This window comes from Neopsephotus bourkii, unplaced genomic scaffold, assembly GCF_033783945.1.
Source record: "Neopsephotus bourkii isolate Nb327-2 ecotype Australia unplaced genomic scaffold, CSIRO-AGI_Nbou_v1 NB_1589, whole genome shotgun sequence".
NCBI classification, from domain to species: Eukaryota; Metazoa; Chordata; class Aves; order Psittaciformes; family Psittacidae; genus Neopsephotus; species Neopsephotus bourkii.
In genome coordinates this window covers 944,399-969,960 of record NW_026902065.1, presented here as the reverse complement: position 1 = coordinate 969,960, position 25,562 = coordinate 944,399, and the positions used below count along the sequence as shown (strand labels likewise).

Sequence of the window (25,562 nt, the reverse complement as noted above, 5' to 3'; positions counted from 1 at the left end):
ACATTATTTCATCCAGGCACATCTGTAGTAGCTCTTTTTCCCACTGAAAAGTAAAGGCGTAAAGGCATCAGGTGTCGTAGTTCAACCTAGCCTGTGACCTTTATTGGATCCAGCCACTAGATGGTGACACTACCACAAATCTCACCTTTGTTAGCGAGAGGCAGTGGTACAGGCACAATCTCACACCACAAATCCCACTTCCAAGCCGAAACACGCCATGAGAACTAGATGCTTTCAGTGCAAGTGGCCTGGCTGTCAACCATTAACATCATTTTAAGTGGAGGCACACACCCTTTAGAGACCAGGATTTGCTCCAAACCCATTTCCCTTGTGACCAATTACCAGCAATGGCTCAGGAGAGCAACAAATGCTACACTTCTCATTATTGTTTCAAGGATTTATTTTACTGGTGTGCAATATGAGTATTTTTAAGTGAGAGGTCTGGCTGAGATGCACGCTCACTGCACTTAAATAAAGGATGTGGAGGATTCATGTTGTTTACTAATGGAGACACAGGGGACAAGTTATTCTCCAAGCCCGTTCTTCGATATCCAAACAGTGGCAATATAAAATACATGGGGAGCAGCAACGTGACCAAGAGGCTGAAGAAAGGCTGCTTCTATCCTGAGGCCACTGACTACACCAGAAAATGGACAGCAAAAACAACCCCCATTAGAATGGCACGCTTGGAAATGCTGCCTTAACGCTAGAAACGGGACATACCAAGGAGGATGGTTGCCATTTTATTCATCCAAAGACTATACAAGGGCTCACTTCCAAGAGCAATTTACTGAAAACTTTCTACCAACTTTACTATCAGGTATGTCATTCAGTTTGTCTCACAAAACCTCCTCACTGCATTGGTACATGCTGGAGGGCCCACATCATGCAAGGTTAAGGTGGCCAGTTATGCTTAAGACTTCTAAGTATACTTAGAACACTACTAAGGTATTGGTTCATTCTGGCATTTACTGGGGTGTCTCCTAAGTTGGTCAAAACAGGGTGTTTTTACACACAGATTTTCTAGCATTGATGCTGGTGGTACTGCTCAAAAGACAGAATCACTGTGTCTGTCTTGCTTACTCTCACTAGCTGCATTGCTTTTCCCACTACCCTGGCTGATCTGTTAGCAATTATAACCAACACTCTTGACCTCCCTAAAAACAGAGGACCATAACTACAAATGGATTATGTCCTTTGGACTGGAAGTCTGGCCCAGCTATATGCAGCCTCTTGGGAAACTATTAAATTGCCTGGTGGCTATAGGCTTGTATGAGCAGTAAGTGTGTGGGGCCTGCTTTAGAAAGGGGATGAGAAAGCAGCCTCTCACCATTCCTCCACATCAAAGCAGAACAGCGAGAGAAAAACTGAGGACAGCAGGGGAGTCATGAAGAGGGTAAAAAACAACAAACATAAGTCTCCAGTCTGCTTGATGATCTGTCTGTACTCCAAGTCACCTCATCCTATATAACCAAAATACAATTATTTTACATACTAAGAATACTGAATTTGAAGGTTTCCTGCAACACGAGAGGAGCTTCTTCTTGCCTTGTTCCACCATGAAAACCAACCAAATCCACAAAGGCAAATCAAACCTCTTTTGCTTTGTCCTGGAAGAAGCCATATCCAGTCATGTTGACACACAGCATCACCAGAGAACCTCATCAAGAAAGCCAAAAAAGATACTGAAGCAAGAGATTCACTGCTGGCTGCTTTCCTCTCATACCCCATCAACAACAAACTACCTCTCCTTACTGGCAGTCCTTGATCTCTTGCTTTTTCAAAGAGCTGTGAGGAACACTGACTGAGAAAGAATATCTTCTTGACAGCAATCACCTCTACCAGCCAGACAGCTGCCACAAAAATATTGCACTAGAAAGGACTTGTGCTTACTTCAGTAAGCATGTTGGAGTATTTGAACTAGCAATAAAAGTCTAAATAAAAGCAGGAGGGCTAGACACCCAGATCTCTTCTAATATTATAACCATAACTATGGCATTTACTTTTGACCTTTGCTTTGCATATACAGAAAACTCTGCCTGTCTGTGCACAGCAAGGCTGTTTGAAGGCCATCCAAAAAATTGGAAGACAATTAAATGGCTTCACCCAGGCCCAAGCTCAGCCTAGAACAACTGATCACAGTTGCATTTGCTAAATACTAACCAGGTTTCGCATCCCTGCAGATTTCCTGGCCACTGGGGGTCTGTTTGAACAACATGCTGTACTGCTGTATTTCCAACACTACTAAATAAGGAGTGATACAACTCTTGCATACAAATCCATGAGTGCATCAGACTTCCCATCACTTCAAAATATATAAAGTACTCTAGAAGGGCTTTACTTGGGAGAAAGCGAATCCTCCCAACAAGACCACAGATTGAAAATGCAAGGTTGCATAAAACAGGCAGAACTTGGCTCATACTTGGTATTTCACCTGTAGCTTAGCAACTGGATACAACTTTTCTAATGGCAACAGTAGAAAGCATTTGTCTCTCTCCCTGTATGGTGCATCTCACTCTATGGAAGCCCAAGCTCCCTTTGAAATACATTAGAATCAGAAAGGAGAGGTCCCTGTTACACAAGAAACTGCAAATTTTCTTCTAGACATTTCATTCAGATTCCTACATGCAATTAGGCTGAAGACTCTTCAGATTGCCCAGCACTGCTCCCACACCTAATTCATTATGTTAGCTCCCTTCTTTCCAATCATACACAGTCTGTTGGGAGGATGAAGGAAACACTTGAAGGGAGGAGAAAGAAAGGAAGGATCTAAAATGCGTTTACATCCAGCTATAAGTAGAGTCTTTTCGATCTTTTAGATGTAGATGGTATGTTTCATGCCAAGGGAAAATAGCTTCAGGAAATACCTTGTGATAAACACAGAAGCTAAAGGAAATAAAAGAAAAATAATACCGTGTCTGTTGTTACCAGCTATTACACCTACTAAACTCAGGGAAGTCAGGTAGACCCAACAGATTATCTAAAACAGGTGAGTCACAAGAGTTACAGGCATCACTAAGTTAGTCTCAGCTTACATCAATAAAACATTCTAGGTTTGCTGTGGTTGGAAGCAAAGACACACTGCAGACTACATAATGAGCATGCCTGTAGCCTTGAGAAACCTCTGGTAAAAGAAAAAGTGGAATCAATGTAATTCCTGACAACTAGTCACTTCTCTGTCTTCTTTTTGGCAACTTCCCACCTAAATATTTAACTAGTTACTAAAAGCTGAATTCAGGCAAAAGGCAATAGGCAACTATCAGATAAAAGAAGGAAAAGTGATGCAAGCAGAGGGAAAGAGTATCAAGGGACAGAGTGCAGTAGAGAAACACCTTGCACCTCTTTCCAAGGGATGTTTTCAGCAGAGTGTGTTTTGCCTCATTTTGTGCCACTGCCAAAGGAAGAACTGCTTGCAGCCAAGGTTAGTATTGGAAAGTTGGTTGTCAAAACCAATGCACAAAAGCACTTCCAAACCCAGCTTACAACACTGGATAAAAATAACATGCATGTGACTCAAAGCGAGTCAGGCAATGTGCAGCTCAGAACACCTTTTCCATTTTCTTTTGGTCTTCGTAAGATCTGTGCAGTAAGATTTAACTCAGTCCTCACTTCCAGATCAAGTACTTCTAGACAGAGTAAATACTGGATGAGGGGAAGCCAGGCTGAAACAGACAAGGCTCTGGTTTCTCATAGCTCTTTGGAATTGCTCAAAGGAGCCATGGGTTTAAGCATTCCACTCAGAGAACATGGCAGAGCTGAAGTGAGACCAATTAGGGGCAAATGGAAACCATATGTGATTTTAATGAAAAGAGGAGCTGGTGCACATGACTTACCGCTGCAGCGGCATTTACTGCCCAAAAAGAATGTGCATCTGGCATCGATCATTTCCCAACCCATGAAGTGAGCAGTAACATGGAAAGCAAATTGCAGCATATGATGAGAGATGAATTGCCTAAGGAAGCATAGTTAGGGGAGCAGCCTCTCAAAGGAGAAAACATGTCCTCTGCCTATGACTTAATGATAACAGTTTCAAGTGAGGCTGATCTTCCATTTCCATGGACCGTGATAATAAGCTACAAGAACAAGGGCTAGAGTGATTAAAATGGATCAAGTGGTATTTTAAAGAATCTACTACAGTCATAGAAATCTGATTCTGATTCACAGGGGACAGAGACTTTTACTGCCTTGAGGTTATGGGCACTGCTTAAAGAACAAATACAGTCCTCAAGTGTGATGTCCTTTGATGCCAAGTATGCAAATAAAGTTGCTTTCACACATACATCAAAAGCAAGGAAACTTACAGCTGAAGAGGCAGTGTAGATGGCACTCTTTTTTTTCCATGTTTTTTTTTTTTTTTGACTGCTTATTTCCCAGGAAGTTTCAGTTCTGCTGAGAAAGGAAAGTCCTTAGCCTGCAAAGCTGTAGATAAGTTGCTCTACCAGGATATGGTCATTCCATCTGCAATCTGTTGTGTGGCAGCTTGATATCTGTCTCTCAGAGCAAAACCACTATCTTCACCAAGCAGCCTAGACTGCTCACATACATCTCAAGATGGGGGGTGGGGAAGATGCTGTGATCCAGCACTCAACCATGTACATACAGTGAACCTCCAGGGCTTGAAATTTGTAGATGTTACTTTGCATGTCATTTAATAGTGAGACATCTGCAAAGCCAGATACACAGAACTGGCATATCCTTGCTTCTTGGTGCTAGGCTTCCTCTGTTGGATATCCAGATCTAACAAGTGTAATAAAATCATCACTACCTTTTTTTAAGACACAAGAAGAAATTCTTGTGCCAAACCTGCTTATTTCTTAGTCTTCCTTATCCCACCATGCAATTCATGAACACACTGGGAGCTCACATTCAAATGGTCCAACAGAAGGAGGAGGAAGGAGAGCTCAGCTAAAGAGAACAACTGAAGGCAGTTTTCTCCTGCACATTAGAACTAGGGCAGCTCTGACAACCCATGTAAACCTTTCAAAACAGGGAGTATCAAAAGCGACAGGCCTGGACACTCCCTGCTTCAGCAACTTCAGAGGACTCTTGCTTCAGCACCTTGCCCAGCTGGGATGGGTGCCAGCGTTCTACAAGGAGGCTGCACTCCACTGATCACATGGTTTACGCTCAATTTTGCACGTAGGAGCTAGGGAGGAAGAACCATTTGGGAACATGTATAGATTTCAAGGGTACTGGGTGGGCCTGCAAATTCCTTCCTGCATTAGAAAACTTGCATTAAACTGATAGGCTGAGCAGCTGTCCACACCAAAGAAGTATATGTATTTAACCAGATCAGGCCTATATGTGCTGCTCTGCTGATCCTATTTGCACTGGATCTAACCTAGTACTATGCCTGCTGGACCCTGGAATTAAACCTGTATTCAAACATTTTTTTCCCTGTGAGAAGACAGTAGCATTGCCCACCATTCTTGAGCCATTATAAACAGTTCAGAAGCTGACAGCCTCTGCAGACTCTTCACATACACTGGATGTGTCCATGACACAGTTCTGGTTTATCATAATGCTTAAGGAATGTACTAATTGCCCATTTTATTAATGTCTATGATGCAATCACAGTCAATACTATATAGATGAGCTTAGCTACATGAAGGATTTTATCCTAGAGTCTGAGCACTATGTAAAGGCTTAGGTATGGCACTCGGATTCTGATAGAGTGTTCATTAAAGCAAGTGGAAAACCTTACGGCTCCTAAATCAGCCGCATGTACCACAATTCCCAGTCAGACTACAGGTCAAGATGACAATATCAGGGCAAACTTTCCAATGACCAATTCTCCTACTTTCCAGGAGAGTGATATGTGATGTCTCATGAAAGAGGTAATGAGAAGACCTGGAAGTCTAAGAACATCTGTAAGCAACAACTCTTTACACGAGTAACAGAAATACTGTACATCCTCTAGCTCTGAAGACACAGGGCACTGGCAGCAGAAAAGGTAGGCAGGCACTGACCAGTTATTTTAGTTCTCAGTAGCTCCTTAACTATTCTGCTGACAGACTGGCCAAAATTGTTTGGTAGGAACTGCAGTAGAGAAACTGCAACCATCTTGTTCTCTTATTACCCAAGCTTCCTTCACACAAACTTTTCATTACAATTTCATGTTCATAAACAGTCTATCAGAATAGGGTTGTTCTGATAGGCTACAGAACAGCCATCATCAGCATAGATTTCCGTAAGTTTTGTGGCATTACTTGGATGCTCATATGCATCCTCGTGTTCCCAATGAAATATTAATGAGATAGGACTCTCAGCTAGACTTCTGTAAGCACAGAGAATACACAGAATGGTTAACAGTGCCCGTCTACCAACAACTGCTGACTTTTTTTGTTTGTTTTTTTGCACAACAGGTACTTTTATAAATCCCAAGACGAACCAATTTATTCCTAGTCAGTATTGCTAATTAGTGGGTTTTATATGGTAATTCCTAAGTCTGACCATGTGAATCTGACAGAGATTTACTTAAAGCCAACCTACCCGTCAGTTAGCTCATCTGTGCTATTACAGTTTGAGAGCTTTGTCATGTATTCTTAGCAAAAATTTCTCTAAAATTCCACTTTGGGTAAGGTAAGCCTGCATTCTGGTATGACTTCTTAGGTGTCCTTGTAACTTTAGGAAAAAACAAAACAAAGCAAACACAAGAGGTCACAAGATACGGTTGGATAGTTGTTTCACAGCCGTCCTGGCACAGTGATGGCTATTTCTGAATGCCCTAAGGCCCATTAACTGTTTGGGACGCAGAAGTCGTCTGGACACTGCACTGCTGAATATTTACGGGTGAGGGTAATCCAGGGTATATACTAAACCTGACTGCTTCCTGCCTGTCTAGGTCTCCTGAGACATCGCTTTAACAGGACTGTTCTGTCCTGATGGTGTTCTAAACCACCCTCCCAAAAGACAACTTCTCAGGGCTCCAGTTCAGCTCACACCTGGAACACAGGTGTAAGCATGTTTAAATACTGACACAGAGAGAACTAACATAAACACAAGGGGAAATACCTTGTCTCAGTCCAGTGGCAGCAGTACTACAACCACAAACTTGTTTGTTCATTATTATAGCAAAGCCAAAGAGAACTGCCCATTGCCAAGGACTGGAGCAAGTGAATGATATGTGGATTTGTGTTTTAAATGGAATTCTCAGCATTTCAAACAAGCTAACTATAAATCCCAGAGGACTTGTGAACTGCATTCTCTCCCAGCTTGAGAGGTAGTGTGTAACCAAATCAAAATCAGAACTTCAACAAGGAGAGGCTGTTACTGTTAAACCGTCAAGGATAGCACTGGTAGAAACGTTTTGTGAAATACTGTTTCCTGTCAGGAAACATGATTTTATTTAAGTGACAAATTTCAAAGGAAAGCATTAACTGCATTGAAATTAGGTTTTATTTGTCTTCTCAGAAAAACTGAGACCTATTTTCATCCTGAATCAGCATTTCGCTTCAACTGCACTTGAAGTCTAAATGCTGATGTGAAATGACATCTTTGTTCAAAATGCACATTTTGAATAAAGCCTTCCAAACATTAGATGCATCAGAATCACTTTTCCCAGAAGATTCCACGCAGAAGACTGATATTTTCAGATTTACCCTCACATTTCAGATTGGATAAATTTCCAGCATTTCAAAATTCTCTATGGAACAGAAATTCTGACCCTCTCCAGCAAGTTTCTAGACTTCTTTCTCACTGTATAAATCAGAACTGACAATAAGAAGCTCTAACAACAGAAGCAAAAGTAAATTCCATTTTTCCTCTCATTTCTCAGAAGCAGTGAGTACATTCAAACCAATGAGAGCTGCAGGTGGTGAGAACTGGAATAACATCAAAAAGTAAGCCATTATTCCCTGTGATCTCAAAGGGTTATCTGAACTAAGCATTCAACATCAGAGATCAGTCCTTTAACTTACTGTGCCAATAAAAGTCTGTCAACACCGCAGACTGTAAATGAACAGACATACTACAGCCATCTTTAAAAAGTGACTTAGGATACCGCAAACACACTAATTTAACCTGTTCCTCAAGTAAAACATTGGCCTACTGAGCACTTGTACTTTGAGACTGCAGGCAAGTCAGCAAGTCAACTCTATGACAAATGCCTTCCTACTCGCTTTTTCCTTTTTAGCTGTTTCCAACATTTTGAAGCAGTATTGTTTGATTGCAGGCTGCTTCCTGAAGCTGCTTCCTTTAACTGCCTGTTGAACCCAGTGGGAATCTTTCCACTGATTTTAACTGGAGCGGGATCAGGCCCTAAAAAAGTAGTGGTGGAATCCCCAGACTTACGAACTGAACAGCTGTCTCTGCCTTGCCGAAAGAGAAGTTAGTCCTGCAGCTGTTTTCCCCAAAGTGCCATTGCTCCAAACTGTAACAGGACTGGAGGGAGGGAGAGAAGGTGGAATTTTAATAACCTATTAAAAAAGGAGCATAGGCCATTGCGCAGCAGCTCTTTCACTTCTACTCAAGCAGGGTCACTGCTGCCAGGTTCAGACAGCCCTGAGGGCACGGGAAAAGTCGTCTTCTTGTTTTCACATCTCATTCACAGAATGGATAAAGACAGGGAGGGGGGGAATCAGCTTTAGGGTTAATTAGCACCATGAACAGACAGCTGCATTGTCATTAAAAGTTCAAGAAGTCAGCAGGGTCATCACTGAACTGCAAGATGTACACACACGCACACACGAGGCACACGTCTAAGCCTGGATTTTTAACAGCCTTGTTGGGCTCTGATTTTCCACCACCCCAAGGGAAACACTTTGAGTCAAGAACACTGAACTGCTGTAGCTCTGTGGAGAAGACAGAAGCACAAAGCCAGTCCATATGAATAGCAGTTGTTCATCCCCTTGGAACTGCTTCATTTCACACTTAATACACCAACTAAAAACAGTCACATGGCTTTTTTTTCCTCAGAAAAATCAGAGGTGTGGCTGACCAATGTATAGTTTCATGTCCACTTCTAACATTCTGTGGGATAAGCAGAACCCCAGTTAACAAAACCAGGCTATTAGTGCATGGTTTCCTTCCACAAGCAAGGAAGCTGAGGAAGTGCAAGTGCATATTAGCAAATACAGAAATGAGCATGTGTGAATAATAATGAAAAAATAAAACCTCTAAAATGACAAGGACTGCTGTTAATAAGTTTTGGAGCCACACTAGCCTCAAAGAGTCACAAATTGGCTCAGAAACAAAACCAACAAACTCTCCAACTATGCAAAACAGCCACAGATTACATTTTCATTGCCACAGCTTGCAGGAATGTTTTCTGGCAAGGGATTTTACTCAAAATGCACTGCAACAAGTAAGGATTCCCCTGCCACCTTTCAAACAGGGCAGGGAAGAAATACAACCTTGTATAGTTGAAGCATTACTGCTTCTACAGAAAGCAAACTGGCATTGCCTGGTCCTGTCAGCTGTAGCTTTGCTGGCAATACATTCTAAAACCAAAATGGGGCTAAAACCACTGTCATCATAGTAAAATTTCACCAAAACATAGTTTCTGCAAAAGGAACTCAGATTCTGCTTGCCTTTGCTATTAAATTGGCAGGCGAATATGTAGCTAGCTCATAAGCGTGTAAGTTCCATTCAGTGCTCGGTCTTTGCCAAAGGAAATTTCTCTGGGAATACAGAAACAAGGTTATCTCTTATTACTATTTCAACCATTATAGCTCCATTGATTCCAGCATACACTCGTTATCCAACTTACTAAATTTAAATGCATTTATGACAATACAGCTGTTGCAGCAACTGTAGCAGGGATGGCCTCATGAGGAATAAAAGAGATATAGTACAAAATTCAGTGGGGAAACAACATGCATCAGCACTTTCGTTCTGATTTCCCAAGTGATGATGGCTGCTGTGAGCTCTGATAGATTTCATCAGAGAAGGACATCCAAGTGGGCTAAAGTAGCCCCTCTTTCACAGCTCATCTCCATATTTTTTCTCTCCCATTCAGGACTCTGGGTAATTTTTTGAACAAAACCTGCCTTTTCCATATTTTTCTATGGCATAACCTGGTGGTGCTGCCTCAAAACACCACCACAATAACAGTTTTGATCAATCTTTCCTTGGTCCACACATATATTGAGATATATACACTAGAAGGAACCCTGCCATGTGCTGACCTCATGATGGCTTGATGAACAAATACGGAGCCTGAATAAAAACCATGAACCCCCAAGTGTGCCAAGGCGACTATCACCCTAAGATCCTGTTCTGCTCGCTCTCCTGTCCAGCCTAGTCAGGATGTGTGTGGCAATGTTGTCAAATTCAGAAGAGAGTTGCTTTGAACAGCACAAAAGGACAAAGTTTACGTCAATGGCCCAAGCTGCCATACTGCATAAAAGACAAACAGGAAAACAGTTTCTGAGACACGAGGGAAAGAAAGACTCAGTGCTTTCCTTTGCCCTACCTCTTCCAACAGCCATTAGCACTGGAGGAAATCGGTATGAGAGAAGGGCATTCAGAAACAAACATGAGATCTTGCACTGACAGGAAGGAACCTATTGGCTTGAAAACTTTCCGGTAGTAGTGAAAGCTTTGTTTCCCATCCAGCCAAACACACAGGTGCTGTACGTTTCTTTCAGTCGACACTATTTCTTCAACCAGTTTAAACATGGCCTTGGAATAACGGCATGTAAAGGCCTGCTTCCCAGTTAGCTTGCTGTTTTCTCCAAGTGTCAGACTATTGGAAGGCACAAGTCTCCTTAGGATCAAGCAGGGTCCTACTAAATCACACAACACAGAGGGATGCAGGGGTCTGTAATACAAGAATTTATTAGTCCTATCTTTATAGTCGTGTAATTATTTGGCCTCAGGAGAATCCTCAGAATAAAGTATGAGTAAATACATGATTCCCATCCTGTTGGCCTCCCAGACAAACAGAAGAAGAGTAAACCAGAATACACTCGGAAATTCAAGAGATAGCTGCACATGGGAGGTAGATTAGACATTGCTACTGATTTAAAAAAAAAAAAAAAAAAAGTCTCTAGAGTTAAAGTAACAAGTCCCTTTAAAGAGTTTTGGAAGGAACTTAAAACTGCAGGGTTTGAATCAGTCTCTAACTATGAGGAATTAGGATGACAGCAAACAAAACAGGGCTATGGGAAAGTTAAGACTATCCCACATCAGGCTTCTGGAAGCATCAGCATCGGAACTCCAGCCTAGCTGGATGATGTATATGACTAACCATCACAGGTTCGGCTGCAGGGTGCTTGTTCCAAAGCAAAGGTGTTAAAGGCAACATACTTCTAAGAGTCATTGGCTATTTGCCACGTCTAGTTAAGGTCCTTTCTGAATGGGTAATATTCCATTAAAACCTTCCTGTGATAATTTGGGATCTCTTGAAATGCCACCTAGGAATTTGGTTTGATACTGTAGACTCTTCTATTTCTGTGACTCTGTAAAACTGCAAATTGTTGCATAGTGGGGGAAAAGCAGGACAGCTGCTTAATTCTATTGAAATATACTGTCTGTAGAGAAGACGGAAACAGACTTACTGAAGTCTCCTTTTTATCTTGATCCTCTAAATAACCAACTAAATCCTTAATCCCCCACCCCCTTGGAAAAAATAAAAGAAAAAAAATAAAAAAGGAAAATAAGAACAAGGGTCAGGTGCTGCTCCTCATATTTAGAGAAGTAAAACAAAGGGCTTAAGAATTCATCTTGCCCATTCCCCCAGCATAATCCTCAGCAATACTGAGGCTCTTGCACAGGAACTGCCATTCTTGTCTTCCCACGCTTCTCTGGGTTGCGATTTTTGCCCTGTGGGATGCTAAGGGAAGAACCCTGTGTTTTGTGGCTATTGAAGTACTGTACATGATAGCTACTTAAGTGCCCCAGGGGTCACTTCGCTGTTTTCTTCCTCTTGGTCTGATCCTCATCACCAATGCATTTAATGTATTCATTATTGCAAGTGCTATACTCTTGCCTGTAGTGTCACACTCAACTAGTGTCTCCAGTTCCTTCTTAAACCTCTTTTCCTCACCCTCCCATCTCCCAAATACCAGAAGTTTTTCAGTTTTTTAGCTCTGTGCCATGTGCAGCGTATTATTTATTGAGGAAACTGTTTACTTAGAAACAGGCCCATGTATCCCAGACCAGAGGTACGATAAACAGAGAGACTGTTTCATTCTTAAAGGACTCCCTCCATTTTCCCAGGGAAATTTAAAGCAGGTGACTCAGCAACCTCACACTTCACAAGTTAAAGCAGAGGAATTGGGCACTTCACAAGAGCTGCTCTAAAGGCTGCTTCACAGTGTCACCTCAATCCCCTTTAATCTGTAATGTCCATTTCTCTGGACCTACAAAAAACAGGCAGGATATTTATAGCAGGAAAAGGCAGGAAGTAGGAAACTGGGGTGGGTGTTTGGAAAGCATATAAAGGGCTTGGAACAGAGGAGCCATCCTGGAACTCCTTCCCCAAAAAGAACCTGGAGCTGAAGGAGAAGTATCTGGAGAATAGCTGGCTTTCTACAGATATCCTCTGGGTCTCTCTACCTGCTGCCTTTCCAACACCAGCCATTTCCTGTCTTTCAAAGTCAAGTGGAAGTTTTCCATTTTGTGGTTTTCCTGTCTTGGTACAAGCAAGCACATTTTTTTTCCCTTATATTTTAACTGTTTGGAGACCAACAACAAAACCTCCTCACTAGGGGGAGAGCTTTCTATCTACCACTGATTCAGGAAATTTGAGAGAGCTGATTACAAGTCAGACGAGCAAGATCTTTGCTTGTTCATGTATTCAGTGAGCATGAGAGAGTGAACTTGTTGTCTGAACAAATGCTCCAGTGCTCTTCTATAGATGATTAACATAATGCCTGGAGGCCTCCCTGCAAGCTGCACTGCAGTAACACCCAATACTGAGGGAAACATGGAGAAAAGGAAACAGATATTGAAGTCCCCATACTGTAATTACAATACAGCATGAGGGTGTTAAAATTCATGTACTTCAGTCCAGGCCAGCAGGAGTTTGGGTTTGAACATGGCTCTTCAGAACAAAAGTACTCCTGTTTCCTATGTGCTGTTGCGGGATTCTTTTAGTAGTATTTTTAATGAACCACCAGGAAGTAAGAAGTAATAATGTGCAATGCTGTTGCAGCTGGTGTAACCACTACTATCTGTGCAAGCATCGTGCAAATTTGGTGCAATTACTGTTTTGCTGAAGTACCAGTGATCATGCAGGCCAGCAGAAACCTGGGCCTTTTCGTGTCAAATTTAAGGAATTAAGAAGGGAAAAAAAAAAAAAAAAATCTATGTGGTCTTTTTTTCCACCCTTAGACCCTTTCACATACCTTTCTTTCCCTCCCCAATAAATTAGCTCTAACCTCTTAAGAACCAGCAAGATTCCAGTGCTATGACACTTTAACAACAGATGGGTAACTAAGGAAGATGTAACTTCCTTCAACTCACCTGGCAGAAATAAAAGAAGCCCAAGCCCTGCTCACATACGCATGCAACCTGCACTTCTTGAAGGGCTATTTGAAGGAATTTTGCATTCATCTGAATGAAGGAAGGCAACAACTTGGCTAGTGTCCAGATGGAGTAAAGTGCGTGTGCTCTGTTTATGGCAAGTCCACCCAGCCAGTTTTTTCCCACGCCTAAGCCTCGATTGCCAGTCATAAATAAGCATTCTACAGGCTGTTAGAGATCAATCAGTAGAACATCATACAGTTTTATGCAGGTTCTCCTACTTATGTTTCCCCTGAAGCCACAGCACCCATTCACTTTCCTGGATGAATACCTTACGCATGCCCCCCATTGTTTCAGATGGTATGGCTTAACACATGTCACAGCTAATGATTCTTCTTAGCTTAACCACTTATATCTAGCTGTTTATCAATGCTTCCATAGAGCATCTCTTCCTTCTTCAGTAAACCTTATCTCCTTCTCATATTCTAAGACTAGCCTTTGAAGGGCCTTTACCACTTCTACAGCTCCTAAATACCTTCTCCCATGAGAAGTTTCCCACTAAATTGCTCTGATCATCTTCTTCTCCCACTTGTAACATGACTAAAGTTTTCACAGCTGAGCCCACAGACACAGAACACTAGTTCCCCACTAGCACTGCCCAAAGACCTTATCCCCAAGTTGACAATGGCCTCCCTGACATTTTCCCCAGGCACTGCTTTCTGCCAGTTCTTGTTGCATTGCAGTCTCAGGAGAAACACCCAAAATCTCCTACTTTCTTCCCAAAATAAAAATGAGGTTCTACATCTGAGGCAAACCATAGCAGGTATTCGATAAGGGATCATGTTATTTTTTGCATAAGCATGCCTCTGCTATTTAACTTGAGTTTTACTGTCTGTATACACTGTTTCTAAGGGCTGAAGTTGCCCTTTGGAAAGGTCTTACATAAACACTAGCAGGAATTTGGACTATTCATAGTCAACATTTATTTTAGCAGCACACAACTCAAGAGACTTCTATCTTGTTTCCAAAAGACTCTCAGAATCTTTTCTAGCTGGCAGCAGCACTGAATAAATAAAATAAACAGGGTTGTGTAAAACTACTTGCATTTTTATGCTATTAGACACTGTCAGTTAATGGACTAAATCTTCACTCTGGTCACTCAAGGGAACTACACATTAGAGTAAAAGGTTAATTTTTTTTAACGATAGTTTTAAGTTTTCTAGTGTTTGTAACAGTCTTTTTAGAAACCCAAAACCATCAAGTCAAATCCAACTCTGCTAAAAGATGGTGAAACACTGCTAAGACCAGAGGCACTGCACCTGCTTTACACAAGTTAATGAGGCTGGTCCCGTATTTCTGTTCTATATTGATAACTGGGACAGATTTTAGATCTAATGTAAGAGGTTGTAAATCCACTGAACCCACCTTGGTCCAATTTACCTCAGGCCCAGCACCAGCCTGTTATTCCAAAGCAAATAAAGTTTAACCCTAGCTTTAAATAAGAATCTAGCCCACTTTAGGCAAATAACATTGGTAGCAGGGTCACTGGTGGGCAGAGCACTGATAATTTTGGCATGCTCTTTCAGCTACCTGCTCTAGAGGAAGAGCTCTGGGTTTTAATACAGCCCCAGCAGTGTCTCCCTTCTCTGCGCCCTGAATACTTAGACACAGAGGGTTGTCGAGGAAGTTGATCTTCAGTTCGATTTGCAATGAGTGTTCAGTGCCACAAAGCTGAGGAAAAAATCAAGATAGTTGCAAATGTAGTCAGTACTTTGCTCAACCTTGTCTCAGAGAAATCTATGTAAGGTGCAGTTAACTTAAAGAGCAGTAACAGTCCAATAAAGTTACACTAGTAAAATTTCAAGTGTCATATGGAGGTTCTTAAGAGGTTGAGTTGAGGTACAGTAGGCCTTTTAGTTTAATGAACTCTGCACTTGCTTAACGAATTGGTACTGGAAGGCCAAATTTCCTCTCATCTTTTATGCTCCTATCGTTTCAACAGTATCATTTAAGTTGCTTCCAATTTATAACATCACATGAAAGACAAGAATCATACCTTGAAAGTCTAAAGATGTAAGTAATACATCAGAGCAAAACCCTCTTCATCCTGGATCAAAAACCCTAAACACAAGCCTCATAATTAAAAGGAGACTAAATCACATGCACTGCAGACATTATTAGGACTGAAATGAGTCTCAGTTTCATTTGGTTCAGAACTGGCAAGCACAGCCTTCCTTGGCCTTCCCTGCCAACTCAAACCAAGCTGTCCTCTCAGGTTTACCAGATCTTAAGAACTGCCAGAGAGCATCCAAAGGAAGTTTCATTTAATGACAAGACCTCCTGCCCAGACCAAATGGGCTCCTTTCTTCTGTAATACTTGCTTGGTTGGGCTACTTAAGAGCACCACATGGTACTGGAGCTGGAGCTGTGAGGGAAAAGAAATATGACTTCTGACAACATCATGACATCAAAAAACTAAGTGTTCATCTTAATAGCTTAAGTATTAAGACCAAGGTGACTCACTGAGCACTCCTACTAAAGATTCTCAGTCCCACCCACCATGACTGTCAGTGGGTCATGCATGAGTACAGACATCCATTTCATCAGATGCCTATCTAGTTGCCATATCTAAGAGACTCGGAAAGGGCAGGATTAACTGTATTTAGTGTCTTAGAAACCCGAGTTCACTAATGACCTCTCCTATGGTAAAGCAACCAAATCTGCTTATCCTGAAAAACACCCATGAACAGAGCAGGCCCTTCCCAACTCAAAATGAAAACTTAAAATGCTATTACTGTATATGGCTGTACATGACTATGTTCCCCTCAGCCCGCTTCTTCCCAGAAACATTAAGGGAGCAGTTGGCAAGTAGAGAATTCTCAAAAACAGGTGGAAAGTCAGTGAAAACGAGAACAAAAGAAATGTCAACATAAAGCAAGGAGCTCTAAAGCTCAAGGTTAGAACATCTGGCTCTCCACTGGCTCAGAGGTCTTGCTGGAGTTACTTCCTTCAGGAAATCTCGGGTAAGCATATGCAACAGTAGCAAGATAACAAAGGAGCTTTATGCAACATTCTGCACTACATCTTCCAAACAGTATTTTCCACCATATTTTTTATTAATACATACATTTGGAGAAGTGGCAAATTCCAAATCCCACAAGGTGATCTCTCTTATCTGCTGTGCACTTTAATTGCAAATAACCAACAAAAATCGATTAAATAAGCAACTTCTATTTACACTTCTATTAAATAGGGAAATTCAGTTCAGAATGGCCATATTCTTGACAGAAGACATGACCAGGCACAAGGAACATGCTCTTTCACCACAGCTTTTACCATGGACATTAGAAGTTAAAAGTTTAACAAATCTCCCCAATTTCTTCTCATGTAAAATGGAATTCACAGTACCCTTTTATTTATAGGATACTTCTCAGATTTCCTGCTTCTAAAATGCCTCAAAGGGAAGTCCAGTCTGAAAACAAAACCACATTACTTCCTCAATAAAAGTCAGATTCCAAAGTAGAGATACAATGCTTTTGCAACCATTACTATGACATGCAGCCCAAAAATTTGTTTCAAATTCATCTCAACTAAAAAGATTGGCATAATAATTAATGGAAGCTGGTTTACTGTAGCTTTAAAATTAATTTGGCAGACCTTATTTGTCTGCCTTAAAGGATAAAGCATCCAATGTGACCTCACTACAGAGGTCATGTCAAGGCAAAGAATGCATGTCAAAATCTCATGTATGATCAAGTTGTAAGCTAAAGAGATACATGTAACTAGTGAGAAGGTGGAATGATCAATTCAAGAAAACCAGTGAAAGACAAAGGGCAGGCTTTCAATTAGCTGCTTAGACTTTGGGCCAAACAAATTCATGAGCTTCCTCCCTGTCCACCATTTTCTGCTCTTCTTATATCACATTCTCAGTTCAAAGGAGGCCACTGCAGGTGTTGTGATCAGCAGGATGAAGGAATGGCTGGCTTCCTTGGCACCAAGGATCTCTTGGCTTATCTTCACCTCCCCAGAGCTTGCCAACTCTAGCTCACCAAGAGTAAGGTTATTTAGAACAGCAAGGTGCAATACCTACCATCATCCTTACAGAAACAGATACTTCTTCCCCCAACACAAACTCTACCAGGAAGTGTTATTTTGAGCTCCTTTGAACTTAGGAAAGAGACAGCTAGCAGTGCCATAGCTATTTTATGAAGTACATGCACAAGATGAAAGCAAGATAGGTGTGGAGTGGACAAAGTACTTCTTTATCACTTGCAGACTAGTTTGACAAAAGTCCGGTAATTCCATGTATTTTTCCTCTTCTTTTTTGGTTTGTTTGTTTCAGTTTTTGTTTTGTTTTTAAAGGGGAGGTGAGGGAGAGGGGGCCAGCTCAAAAGTTCCTGCTGCTCCTACAAAAAAAGGACAAACAAGCCCTTTTCATGTCAGCTATGTCCAGATGGAAATGTCACAGCTTTGTCACAATGGAACAAAGCATGCCTGGTGTCTGTTCTTTCAAAAGGTCTCTTAATTCAAACAAAAGAAAAATATTCACATCTGGAAGGGGTCATAGGCAGGGGGTGGGAGTGGAAGAAGCAAAATTCAAATAGCAACCCCTAGCAATTGCTGTTTGTTTTCCTATTTGTCTGATTATTGTACTGCCTCTTCTGGCACTTATTGATCCAGTTAAAGAAAGCAAGCCAAGAGTTAAAACATCAATTTTATTATTGATTGACCTCAGACAGCCAGATGAGACACACCCCTTCACTTTTGCTCCATTCATCAGGCTGGAATGCTCAGACTGAGTAAAAAGACCCCTTGTGACCAGTCTGGCAGTAGCTACTCTTCCCCCCACCCTTCTTAGTTAATAATAATAAAAAGATACTGTTGCATATGGAGTCCAAGCTTCCTTTAGAAGAGAACCTTCACTTTCAAATGAGGTACATTTTGAAACCCTTCTCTTTCTAATGGGTTATTTGACCATCTGTTTCTATAAAGATTAAAATCTTCTAATGACTGCAGAGCTGGGAGGTCATATAAGAAAGGAGCCACACAAAGATCAAAAATTAAATGTCTAGTGAGATCAGATTAAAGGAGAACAAACCTGAGAGCAGGACTTCACTGGCCAGGCATGAAAGATCAACACTAAGAATTTGTCTTACACTCCTAAAAGTTTTCTCCTTCAAAATCCAGTGCTTCTGAAGATGAAAAGCCACTCCTAGGCTGCCACCTAGCTAGTTAATTTCTTGTATTGTTTTAGGAGCTATTTTAAAAAAAGCTCTTTTACTCCAGCTCTTACTGCACTGACTCCTCCCTTTTGAGCTGGTATTTTGTCAGGAGTTTCAAGAGCGATGAAAACTTGCTGCCAAGTCCCTTTCTTCCCCACAATGTGTTTTATAACCCAGCGTGTAGTTTAGTCTGTCTAAACACTGCATTAGTACACTGCCATCAGTTTCCATGGAGATGATTAACTCCTCCAGAGCCAGAATGCTTTAGCATGCTTTTTGCCCTTTCAGCACGAGGGACATGACAGCATCTACTAAAATCAGCCTGCAGAAACATCACATTTTCCAGACAGTTCTAGCAAATGTAAGCATATACTTTTGCTTCAACCCATCACACAGCTGTGGTCTTAACCAAACTTGCATTTCAGTCATCTACTAGAATGAGTTGCTCTTTCCCCTCATCCTTCTCCTGCTTTGCCATGATGTCTGAAGGTATGATAGCCCCACTGACATCAACTTTTTAAACTACTATGTCTCAGGACAAAGCCAAGGCATGAGATATAATGAAGCATCCAGAAGAGAAAAAGAAGAGATGAAGGTGATGACTTTGAACTCAACCAGAAATCAGAGTAGAAAACAAAAAAACTTTGCATCTTGAAGTTTAAGAGCACTGTTACATGAAACATCATAATTTACCACACTTCTGGTTACTTGTGTCTAGCAAAAATATATTGTTAGTGTGTACACATTACGTATTTAACACCATTTTAAGAAGTTGGATTAAACAAAAGCCTACCCTTAATCTAGTATAACATGACCTAATTAAAGCAAGAAAGTAGACCTTTGCCCAAAATTGATCTAATGAAGGCCACATGCTGTCATCAGCTTCAGCTGTGGAAAATAGTTTCCCAGCCTGACTTTCACAGAAAAGACAATCTCTGCAGCAGTTGCCACTTTGGTGGCATGCTTATTGATCCAAACTATGAAAACAGTAACAGAACTTTGAATACTGCAGTTTCCTGGGAGAATTCCCAAGTATATTTTATAAACATTTTCCAGGGTATCATCACTGAAGCAAACAGTAGCTTTCCCAGCACTTTAAACATATATTGTTTTTCTTAGCATTTAAGACTCTATAAGCTAGACATGAATACCCAGGCATACCTGCAGTTTCTGTACAAGAGTTAAAGGAAGAGGGAGGTTTTTTTGCCAGTAAGCTTGGCTAACTTGAAAGAGCCACTGGCAGGGTTCATAGCAATGGGTGTTCTGCTGCTGTGAGAATTATTTTCTAGTTGACTTCCACAGCAGTTGCCAGAAGAATTTCTTTGCAGACTCTGCTAAGAATCAGTACTGTGTAGGTACCAGCAATGCAAAGTCCCCCAACCCCTTTTACACTGTGCTACCAAGACAGCCTAGAGAGGTGCAAGACCTTCACTCATGCAGCCCGCTCACAACTGCTGAAGTGACAGCCTTTATTTACTGTTATGTAGACATGTGTCATATTAACTCAAAAGACACCACTAATTAATTTCAGACACTTTCTTACTGGACACTTACCAAGCAGCAATCATATTTGGTTAACCACCCTTGGCTACAAACAACCCAAGCAATCTGAGACCAGACTCTCCACTACCTCCTCCTCAGAGATTCTGAGAACTCTTGTCCCATAAAGATAGTGTAGTAAAGACCCCTAGGGATGTTAAAATCCACAGCAGAGAACATCAGCAGGGAGCCAACGAAAGTGTTTCAACTTTCCAAAAAGCATGCACGTTTGCACACCTCCCACAGCTGCAAAGATCACGATACAGCACGCAAAAAGACACTTGCTGCCTGCTTCCCGGCCCTCCCCAAAGCGACTGGTGCAGCACCACCAGTCCACATGAGCTGCACCTTCCACACCAGCCGCCACAGGCAGTATCCCAGCTTGGGAGAACTTGTCCTAATCCTGCCTCCTAGTAATTGCCACCAGGCTGTGGAGGAAATTTTGCCTGCCCACACCTCCAATTGTGTTTTTGTTTTGCTGTAGGAAACAAGCCACTCTCACTATTACTTATTTCTTACAAGTATTTATTTATTGGAGAGGCTGGCACCAGTGCCATGGGACAGGACCTGCTGCCTCAGGAGAAATAAGGTGGTCAGCCATCACAGACCTCCCCACCCAGGCATATACAGCAGCTACGGAGCCGTTACCCATCTTGAAAGGGCAGGTCACCCCTCACAGGTTTAACCCACCTCACCTCCATTTCCATCGGGTGATCTGCAGGACGAAGGCTCGCTTGTGGTGACAGCTCGACTGCTGCCCGCACCCCTCAGGGTCCCGCGGAACTCTCTAGACACGCGAGCGCCAGGACAAGTGCCGAGTCCCCCGGCGGGGCCGCCTCAGGCTGAGGGGAGGCTGAGGGGCGGCAATCGCCACCCGCGGTACTTACCGATGTCGGAGTTGCAGAACGCGTCCTGCGGGTGGATGGGGACGCAAGTGCAAGCCTCCACCACCAAGTCCCGCAGGCTCCAGCTGCAGAGGAACACGACGAGGAAGCTCAGCCACGCCGTCATGTTGCCCCCCGGGGTGCCTCCTCACTTCTGCGGAGCAGGAGGGCAACCGCGCTTCTCTTCGCCTCACTTTACTCTCACCTCCTAACAGCCCGCGCGCCGTGACCGCCTGCCTCCTCACACTACCCCTCTGTCTCGCTGGCCTCAGCAGCACAGCCTTAGCTCAGGCGCAAGCCAGAAGGGAGAGCAAGTCCGCAGACCGTGCAACACCGAGCCGCGCAGAGCCACACTGCACCACAGAGAGCCGGTGAGCCGAGTTATAGCCTGGATCGCGCCCTCTCGGACTCCGGGGGCGCCGCCGCCCCGGACCAATGGGAGCCCCGCATTACCTCATCGGCGGGAGCGGCCAGCGGGACGGGGCGGGGCCGCGGCTTCAGCGCCTTATACGGAATAGTGCGGGGAGCGCCGCTTGGTTCAGTGCGGGCGGGCGGACGGGCGGACGTCCTGCGGCTGGTGGCGCAGGTAGCCGGGGCTCTGAGGAGAAGTGCCCGGTCCCAGGCAGTGTCCCGTCACGGTGCCACCGAGGTGTGTGCGTGCGGGCGCCGCACTCTCACAACTAGTTGTACTGGCGAGTATCCGTCCCGCAGCCGTCAGTGCCCGGAAGGGTCTGGCCCTGAGGAGCCTGTGTGTCCCCCTTCAGCCGGAACCCTCGGCTGCTCGCTCCGCACATCAAGGTGCGAAGAGGCTTGGAAAACACGCGAGGGGTTTGCTGTTCTCCTGGGAAGACCTAGCTGAACTAGAGAAAGCAGGACTGCATCCTGCAGGTTTTAATAGAATCGTAGAATGTTTTGGGTTAGAAAGGACCTTAAGATCATCGAGTTCCAACCCGCCTGCCATGGGCGTATAATCTTGCTCAAATGCTCCTTCTCTTGTCACATCATTACCCACTGCTTCCCCTTCTCACGGCTCTCTGTCAGAAAGGGGTCATAAACTGCTAAAACCAAGCTGGCAAAAGCAGTGTCATATCTACCCGGGCACTCCCAACGTTTAATCTCAAAGTATATTTTAGCAGAGCAGCTTTAGTGGAATTTACAGAAAAGTCCTGTTTGTTTCGTTTTCCCTTATCCTCTTTTGGAACTGTAAATTTGTATCAGCTGTAGAAATGTAAATGTTATAGAAGAGATGGGACTGTAAGGAAGGGGATTGCCAGCTGCAAGATACAGACAGCCTTATTATCCTGCAAAGGGGACTGAGGGCGATTAATCACAGTATCAAACCAGTGTATATAATGTCAGAGTACTTTCCATGGGGTTTACAAGACTTAAGCATGTCTAGTTATAAATTATGCTGGTATTAAAGGCCAGGGACCAGCTGTCCTAAATTTCTAAATAGTCAGCTAAGTCTTTAGATTTACAATTCTGCCCCATCTGGGTGAAGCACAGCCTGCCTACACCTTTTCTTTAATCATGCTGTCCACATAAAACTAAAACCTCCAGTCTTATGGAAACATAGGCTTTTATTTGGAGCGCGCACAAAAGCTCCAAGATGGGTGTTGCTAGTAGAGATCAGGGTTACAATGCTAGCAGTGGGAAATGCAGATTCCTACCCTTGCTGTGACACAGACAACCTGTGTGACAGCTTTGCCTCACTATGCTTCAAATCCCAGTCTGTGTAATAGGGATAATAGTGATGAGAGCTTCTCAGGAATGTGTATTAATGAACACACGGAAAAAATTAGGTGGTGTGGGGGTGCTAACGGGTCATGAAGCAGGGTGTTAAACAGGACATTTTATTTAGTCCTGTCAGTGTTCGAATTGTTGTGTTCCAAATTGCTGTATGAGAAACTCCATGCAAAAAAAAAAGCTCTTTAGGTACTTGGACTGTCTGCTCAAGGTACTGCAGCTGAAGTTCAATCCATCAGATTGGACTGTCATTTCAATCTCACTGAGTGTAAACATGCAACAACTTCACTGATCTCAGCAGAGTAACATGGAAGAAAAATGAGGTGTGTCTGGCACTTTCATTTTTCTTTTGTTGTTGTAAAAGGCTGGGTATCACAAATATCATGATACACCTGGTCCATCAGCATCTCAGATCAATATCTGAGGGAAGTGGAGTTATTCCATAATTTGACACTGGTGTAAATAAGAGAGAGTTTGGCCCACACACAACTAGATTATAATCAAAGCTCCAGCACCACCTCCCTTCACTCTCTGGCCAAGTAACTCCTCTGAGTATGTTTCTTCACTTCTATAATAACACCTTTCCTCCATATCCTGAGTTCTAACAAGCTGCGTGCCTTGTAATAAGCTTTAAATTGGGTACTGTGTAATTGCCGAGTGTCTGTAACACAGAGATGCAGGACACATTCAGAGGAGACTGAAAAACAAACCCTTCAGTCATCTTCTCAAGAGGGGAGAGGAGGGGGCCTAGAAGTTACTGCAGTTATATGGAGCCCTCCAAGGCATGGAAATAGATCGTTTTCAGTGAGACTGACCAAGCTTGTTAAAGTGACACCAAGTCTGTGCCGTTTAGAGGAACTAGTTCAAGCTGAGAAGCAATATGCCATTACTCTTCAGAATGAAAAGGGGTGCCACCACTTGATCCAGTGGCAGGGCACATCTGTATGGAAGGGATGGTGTGCAGGCTGTCTTTGTGGCAAGGCTTCCATGCCATTATTTGAGAGGTGATCCAGAATTTTTTTAATGCATGTATTAGCATTGCCTGGACAGGGAATACCTGTGTCTTCTCAGTTAAGGTTTAGCTGATTCACCAGCTTTTTGGACACTTAGATGCACTTTTACAAAGTGATTAACTTCTCTGTTAGTAGTAGGGGTGCAGGTTTTCAACCAGGACTGGATACTGTACAATAATAACAATATTTATTTGCCATTTAAAGGGCACATTTCATGCGCAGAGACCAAAGTGCTTTATTTTTGTATATCACAGGTAAATAATACTGAGAAAAGCTCATTCTGACCACTGGCCTGCTGGCAGGCCTTGGTTAAATAATTTCACCTGCCTGTACATTTGTTTTCTTATCAGTAAATAGAAATCTTATGTGTTATCTACTAGATATTCGATATTAGCCTCTCTCACTCTGGAAGAGCTAGGTAGGGGGTCTGAGTGTTTATTTGTATGAGAAAATCTGATAATGGTGTCAAAATAACACAGAAAGTCAGTAAAGGAACTGAAAGAAGAGCTCTATCTGAATTCTTGTTCTATGCTGCATGGGAGAAACTGCAAAGGAAAAAAAAAATAAAATAAAACCTAGCATTCCTCTCCTTTGACTAGATAAAACTTTAAGCCTTATATGGCCACCAAAATGTAGCAGAGAAGGAAGGAGGAAACAGAGACCTTGACCTTCATATGAGAAAATTAGAGTTCACATTTGGTTAATGTGACCGAATGAAAAAATCAATGTTATTCCAGTCCTCCACCAAGAACACACTGTTGAACACAATTAAGGATCTCTCTGCTTTACTGGGCAACTACGCCACTTCATGCTGTGATCTTCTCGGATCCCACAAGCTAAGCATGACCGGGATGGGTCAATAGTTGGTGTGAAAATTCCCCGGGAAAGCCATGTCCTGCAGGTGGTGGTGACTGAGCAAAGTGGCCTTCTCCCTCCCTCCATCCTGCACGAATGTGTAGGAATAGTGCTAGGGGGCACTGCGCTGCAAGAGATGGTTATAAAAAGCAGCTCAAGCTAGGTTCCTTGCAGTATCTGAAGAACCGAGTCTGGAAAAGGAAATATGTTACGCCGGGTGTGTTATTTAAAATTCAGGAGAGAGCCCTACCTTCTGATATCATAGATACTCACTGAAGATTACTTCAGGAGCATATTAACATTATCATTTCCTTCCACAAGTCCTGCTTGTGGCTGGAAAGGACCAACCTGGAGCTAGCTGGAGACACTGAGATAAAAGCCCTTTGGGATGGTCCTTCCAGAGTGTAAGCTGTTGCTGTAAATTAACTAAAGGCATATTCCCTTCTATTCACATTTCATTGTGAGGGATGCTGGCTGCCTCAGAACTGGCAAAAGCATTTGAATATAAGTAGTACAGAAGGGCTTCATCAAACTACAGGAACTGTTGGCCAAAAGAAACCCAAAGACCAAAACAAACCAGAAAGAGAGAGAGAGGAAAGAAAAGCAGGAAGAAAGAGGGAGTGAGAACAAGAAATACCTCCCACTATCACCACCACTAGAGAAAAATAACCCTGACACATGTAGTGGCTGAAAACACTCCCGCTCATCAGCAGACCTCAGCTGGTTTAAACTGGGCATGGCATGAAGTCAGGAAACTTCAGCTTACCATCCAAACAGTACTGTCGCCTCCTTAACAATATATTAATTTTAAAAGCTTAGGAGTATGGGCATTTTTCCATTTTAACTTTTCCTCAGTAACTTCACTTGATTCATGAGTGTGGAGTCCTGATGTT

The 25,562-nt window shown here is 42.7% G+C and overlaps 2 protein-coding genes across 3 annotated transcripts in view; one reads left to right on the top strand and one right to left on the bottom strand.

The window, feature by feature from the left end:
- Positions 1–21,345, bottom strand: part of TIMP3 (TIMP metallopeptidase inhibitor 3) — a 38,511-nt gene extending 17,166 nt beyond the window's left edge. Inside the window, exon 1 of the mRNA XM_061371809.1 lies at positions 21,059–21,345. Within this exon, the coding sequence (XP_061227793.1) occupies positions 21,059–21,182 (124 nt within the window). The 5' untranslated portion in view covers positions 21,183–21,345. The remainder of the gene's footprint in view (positions 1–21,058) is intronic.
- The window catches only part of SYN3 (synapsin III), a 197,070-nt gene that overhangs the window by 86,308 nt on the left and 85,200 nt on the right, over positions 1–25,562 (top strand). The gene's annotated exons all lie outside the window — the stretch shown is intronic.